The sequence below is a fragment of the Cupressus sempervirens genome, chromosome 1 (assembly GCF_028749045.1).
Source record: "Cupressus sempervirens isolate cs-2001-9-10 chromosome 1, ASM2874904v1, whole genome shotgun sequence".
Lineage (NCBI taxonomy): Eukaryota > Viridiplantae > Streptophyta > Pinopsida > Cupressales > Cupressaceae > Cupressus > Cupressus sempervirens.
In genome coordinates, this window is record NC_143118.1 from 214,602,578 (window position 1) to 214,609,455 (window position 6,878).

A 6,878-nucleotide genomic window follows, 5' to 3' on the forward strand; every position below is an offset into this window, starting at 1 on the left:
CCCTGATAACCTCCTCATGGTATTTATAATATTTCCTGTCAAACTAAAATATTCTTCAAATGTTAGAAGATTCTCCCTCTTTTGATATTTGTTATATCACTTGGCAATTTTAGTGGTAGCAATTTGACTATCCTTCTCTTCCATTTATTCTATTTTTGTAATTATTGCAAGTGATCTATGGGCTTGAAGGATTTTGACTCTAATACCACTATAATGTACTAATGATACGCTCCAATTGTATATAACACCTCCTCCATTGTATGAGACGCTTTCATTATACCCAACCATAACCAAACTCTCATACATTGATCACTTCATATAGTTTAATCTCCCATAATATATAATATAAATTATGCTTCCATTCATTGGTAAATTGTATAGTTATATCCAAGACTTCCATCATACTACCCAATGGCACTATAGTACATTGTACTGAGGCATGTTGTTCAATAGAAATATCTAGAAGGAAAAGAACCAACAAGGAGGTACCCAAGGGAGGAAAAAACTCAGCAATAATATAAATTTAGGGTGAAACTCATTGATGCTTAAACTTGTGTACCCTTCAACATTCAATAATTGAAATTGAGATTATCTATATTTATACAATCATAATCTATAGGTAGCTTTCGTCTTTAATATAATAATTATAAATATTGTAGATATGTAGAATAAATTTGTATAGATCATACATCAATACTAATAAATAGATAGATATGTGATTACACAAATTTTACAATGATATATAGGAGGTCAAATATTTTAAGTGATACCTTTAACATCAGGCTAGGGTGAGGAATGACTCCCACCAAAATTGTGAATAGACAATTGGAAGGCTCTTACTCCTCTAAAACAAAAAAAGAAAGACAGAATTCCAACTTGGACCATAAATAAAAGAAATATAAAATCCACAATGATTTTTATGATGCCAATGACCTCCTTATAGAGGTATCCAACAAGTATTTGGAAGGTTACACTAAGTCAACATTATTTGTATTTAGAAGCTTATTAATTGGCCCCTTTATTTAACATTTAAATTAATTAATTTAGTAAGCCTTTGTTATATTATTTATGTTATAGAATCAATTATTTAATTAACTTGATTTAGACAACAGTCATTTAAATATTACAAACTATTAAGAAAGATACATAAACTATAAAACAAATGCAAGTTTTCTTTATGTATGTGCAGAATTTCAAATTTTTTGTAAATATTAAATCTTTTGAATGGAGAATTGAGAATAATATATTCATAATTTTTTTTATGGAGGGTTTTAGGAACTCTTTACGGATCCACACATGTACCTCTTCAACTTAGAGCCAAGGACTAAGGAGCATCCACATCATCAAAATTACCACTTGTGGGTTCTTTGTGAGCCATTCAACTTTACCAGTAGACCAAAGCCCATTGACTATTTATAAATATTTTCAAATGTTATACCACTTTGAATTTAAAAATGTCTAAAAATCTAATATGAACACTCATATCAATCCCCTTGTATTTTGATCAATCAGTAGTTATGTTGATATATATGTAATATTATGTTTATTACACAAATTATTAAACATGATTATATTATTTAAATTTATAAATGAAAAAGATTATTATAAATGTATCAATAAATTTGGCAAATATCAAACCAACCCATTTATTGAAAAATATATCGTATACCTGATATAAATTGTGTATCTAAAATGCCTAAGCCATTTTTTCAATTTTTGATGTGTAAAATGGAACATTCCTCCCATGGTTTAGGTTTGTAATGTTACAAAATCAGATATGCAATTCCAAATTGGATATTTGATAATTTCAAGTATTCGATCCTTGTTTGATACCAGATATATGCATAGGTTATAATATTATTAATACTATTTTATTATCCTTTTCTTCCATTTGTTCTATTTTTGTCATCAATGCAAGTAATATGTGAGCTTGAAGGATTTTGACTTTGATCCTCCGTTGTATGACACACTTTCGCTATAGCCGACGGTACCCATACTTCCATACATTGACCACTTCGTACAGTTTAATCTCCCATAATATCTAATATAAATCATGCTTACGTTCATGGTAAATTGTATAGTTAAATCCAAGACATCCATCGTACCACCTGATGACAAGTCACCCAATGGCGCTATAGTATATTGTACTAAGGCAAGTTTCTGAATAGAAATATCTAGAAGGAAAAGAACCAACGACAAGGTACCCGAGGGAGAAAAAAACTCGGCAACAATGTACATTTAGGGCGAATCTCTTCGACACTCACCCTTGTGTACCCTTCGACATTTAACAATTGAAATTTAGATTATCTATCTTTATACTATCATAATCTATAGGTAGCTTTGATCTTCGATATAATAATAATTATAAATATTGTAAATATGTAGAATAAATTTGTATAGATAGTACATCAATACTATTAAATAGATAGATATGTGATTACACAAATTTTACAATGATATATGAGCTAAAATATTTGAAGTCATATTGTAAACATCGGGCTAAGGTGAGGAATGACTCCCACCAAAATTGTAAATACACAATTGAGACGGACTTACTCCTCTTAAACAATAAATAAAGACTCAATTCTAATTGGAACCATAAATAAAAGAAATATAAACTCTACAATGATTTTTATGATTGTCATATTGCTATCAGGGTTTAACTGTGTGATTTTGAATCAAACTCATTGACCCATGTTTCATGAGTAGTGATTCAACATGAATCCATCTCTCATGAGAATAAATGGAACATTTAGCACTCATTAGATCTAGGTGACGCTCACAGGGGTGAAGCATCGAGACTTCCTGGAGGTCACCCATAACCAATACTACTCCGGCCTGAGTGTGCTTAACTACGGAGTTTCCTCTATGGTTAAACCCAAAGCTTTCAACCCCATTTGCAAAACCTTCACCAAGTGTTGTGCTTTATGAACCATTCATTAGAAAGCCCCTTAAGCTCATCAATCGATGCCAACAACTTCCTTAGAAAGGGATCCAACAAGTATTTGGAAGGTTACACTAAGTCGACATCATTTGTATTTATAAGCTTATTATTTGGCCTCTTTATTCAACATTTAAATTAATTACTTTAAAAAGCCTTTGTTATATTGTTTAAGTTATAGAATCAATTATTTAATTAACTTGATTAAGACAATAATCTTTTAAATATTATTAATTATTAAGAAACATACAGAAACTATAGAACGAATGCTAAGTTTTCTTTATGTATGTGCAGAATTTCAAATTTTTGCCAATATTAAATCTTTTGAATGGAGAATTGAGAATAATATATTCATAATTTTTTTATAAAAGGTTTTAGGAATCTGATACAGGGCCACACATGCACCTCTTCATCTTAGAGCTAAGGACCGAGGGGCATCCACACCATCAAAATCAGCCCTAGTGGGCTCTTTGTGAGCCATTCAACATTACCATTAGACCAAGGGACCATTGACTATTTATAAATATTTTCAAATGTTATACCACTTTGAATTTTAAAATGTCTAAAAATATAATATGAACACTCATAATTGATATGTATCCCCTGTATTTTGATCAATCAATAGTTATGCTCATAAATATATGATATTCAATTTGTTACTCAAATTATTATACATAATAATTATTTAATTTTTTTAATGAAAAAAACATTAAATACTACTTTTATATTTATATATATAACAATAAATTTGGAAAATATCAAACCAACCCAACACTAGTTATCCTCACACCCTCACATTGAGATGAAAAGACAGGATGCATATTCCTGTCATGAAATAAGACTTAAATCGCTTTAGAGAGTCAAGGAACCAACGAAAGACCCTGGAGCTGGTGGCAGTGCGATCTCAACTGTTCCTTCCATCATCTGCACTACCTTTTTAATATAAGGCCTTAGACCAGGATCTTGCTGAATGCACCACAACCCCACCAACACCATTCTCTCTAACTGCCTAGAATCAATGATATTCCCTTCACTCTCTACTTGCTGTTGCTCCACAAGCTCGGAGAGTCTGCCATGCTTCAAGCATTCATAAACCCAGCTAGACAAAATGATTCTATTTTCTGGAGCACCCAAGTCAGTGGCCTTTCTGCAACAAATAATTTCGAGCAGCATCATTCCAAAGCTGTAAACGTCCACTTTCACAGTAATAGACATTTTATTAATCCATTCGGGCGCAATGTAACCCATAGTACCCCGGGCAGCCGTGAGTGTCGCACTCTGATCTGCTTTCAATAATTTTGCCAAGCCAAAGTCTGATATTTTGGGAGTGTACTTTTGGTCCAGCAAAATATTTTGGGGCTTTATGTCACAATGCAAGATCTGCGTCTCGCACTCTTCGTGCAAATAGAGGAGCCCTCTGGCTATGCCCATTGCAATCTGCACACGTGTCCTCCAGTCAAGAAACCCGTTTTCTACAAACAGAGCAGAGTCCAGGGATCCATTGCTCATGTACTCGTAAACCAGAAGCCGTTGAGAACCCTCATCACAGAAACCGTAGAGCTGAACCAGATTTTTATGATGGCTTGTACCAATCACGCTCATCTCCGTTCTGAACCATCGCTCCCCATCGTGTCCCTGCCATACGCCATCAAGAAGAATTTTCACGGCAATTTCTCTCCCATCCGGCAACTCGCCTTTATAAACTTTACCGAAGGTGCCCCTTCCTAATTCTTGTCTGAAACCACCTGTGGCAGCCTCCATTTCTCTGTACGAGAAGGCATTCAATCCCTCCACAACCTTTTGCTGCGCCTCTGCTATTTTATTCTTGGTGCGCCCACAACATGATGACCACCTGACAAAGAAGGCCGCTACAAGAAGAGATACGGAGAAAGAGAGGAGAGCTATGCCAATCAATACAAGCGTCTTTCCTTCCCTCTCCTCAGACAGAGGAGTCCCAGGCAAAGGAGAAACTGCACTCAACTCATCAGATACTTTGACAAAAGCTCGAGCAGTGATTTCTAGAGCTTGACGGCCATCGATCAGAGGCAACCGTTTCTTCCTGCAAACAGCATTATCATGATATGTGACCACAACACACATGCAGTCGTTTAAGCAGGACTGCTGGCATTGAATTTCACTAAGATCCAGCAATACAGAATAATCACTATCCGTATCAGCACCGCGCAACCAGTCTGTGTTGTCAAGCCGCCACATCGTACTCCTTGTACTGCAACTCTGCCCTGGTGATGAGCTTCGCATGCATCCCTTAAAATGGTCTTGGTTGTCCATAAACTGAAAATGAGGAGGACAAGTACAGTTGGGCTTGTTCTGGTCAGTTAATAGACAAATTGCATTGTTTCCACACTGACCCTTGACGTCTTTACATGGATCTTTCACTGGCTGCCATACAGACGACCAAGAGGAAGCATTGCCGTCAATGTTCCACACATACTCTGCAAAAGTTCCATCGATTTCGAGCGTCACTCTGCGAAGAAAACGTCCATCTCCAGCATTGCCCTCTCCCACCTTGGAAATTGTTATTTGGGTACTGTTTACCAAATACAACAGCCCGCTGGGGTCAAATACCAAGCTTAATAATCCGTGTTGGAGTTGAGACGTAGAAGAAGCCCAGTAGGCGCCGTCAGGGTCGCCCCGGCGCTCCACAGTGTAAATGACCAAATTGCCGTCCTCTTGCATTGAGAGCTCAAATCGTCCTGATGAGAAATTTGTATTTGAAGCTTTGGAAAATATGTTACCGTTGGGCTTGAGCGTCTGACCGGGCAAGAGGGTATCTGCAGGATAATCAAAACTCTGCCAGGTAATCTGAAATAACGCATTCCGCAGCACAAAGTTGCCGTTGTCGAGCATTGCAGCCGTGGCTACCTTGTCAGAGTTCTCAGATGTCCACACTACATTTTTCTTATCGTCAGACAGGCTGAGGCCGCTTTCTGTAAGCTGCAAACTAGACTTCTTTGCAACTGGAATGTCCTTGTTATCTTTGAGAGCAGTCCAGGCTAATGTTTTGATAATGATACTGTCGAACCAAACGCCTACGACATAAAGAGTTGGAGTGAGCTGATAGAATCCAAAAGCAAAATGCCCATTCGGTGAAACCCATTTGGAATCCTGGGAAGGACTAAGAGTGGAGTCGAGTGTGATATTCTGCTGCGCCTTCTGAGCCGAAGCGCACAAGAGAATCTGAATGAGAATGAAAATGAGAGAGAGTAAGCGAATTGAAGTCATGGGTAGAACTGAGGATTTACAGAAACTATCAATTTCGATGGAAGGGTCGAACGATGTGGTACCTTATATAATATAACCAAACCTAACGACGCCATATTCGACAGGGAAGAAATTTCTGGTAAATGGCAATTGAAGTCAGTCGACGCTCGATTAGTCTGATTCCGCGTGGAAAAAGCAGGCATGAATTGATAGACAGGCTCCTGTGTCAAACTATCAGAGTCACCAGAATGACGGGTCGTGGAAGTATAAAACTTGACAACTTATAAGACACGCAATGTAATTTTGTCGGTAATAACCTGCGACAGACGCATTTTCCATGGCCGAGGTTCCATCGGGTCCATTCAAACAGCTGTATTGCAATTTAATTGTAGTCTAGTCTGACCGAGCTGGAGAGCATTTTCAATGGCTGAGAATCGATTGATCCATTCAAACTGCCGTATGGCAATTTGTTTTCCGGTCAAATCAAATAATGCCGCGTTGCCATAGTTGCAGTACATACCTCACTTTCGATGAAGTGAAAGTGGGGAAAGAAACTATCAAATTCGATGGAAGAGTCAAACCATGTGGTACCTATAGTATAATAAAACCTAACAGCACCATATTCAACAGGGAAATTTTTTTTGGTTTCAACCTAACATCATCATATACAAAGCAGAAGAAGTTTCTGCCTGAGGTATATGGGAATTGAAGTTGT

The 6,878-nt window shown here is 36.7% G+C and overlaps 1 protein-coding gene across 1 annotated transcript; it reads right to left on the reverse strand.

Moving 5' to 3' along the window:
* Positions 1-3,593: 3,593 nt before the first annotated feature.
* Positions 3,594-6,396, reverse strand: LOC149576908 (G-type lectin S-receptor-like serine/threonine-protein kinase LECRK2). Its single transcript, XM_089820651.1, has one exon. The coding sequence runs from the start codon at positions 6,182-6,184 to the stop codon at positions 3,794-3,796; it is 2,391 nt and encodes a 796-aa protein (XP_089676777.1). The 5' UTR covers positions 6,185-6,396; the 3' UTR covers positions 3,594-3,793.
* Positions 6,397-6,878: the final 482 nt, after the last annotated feature.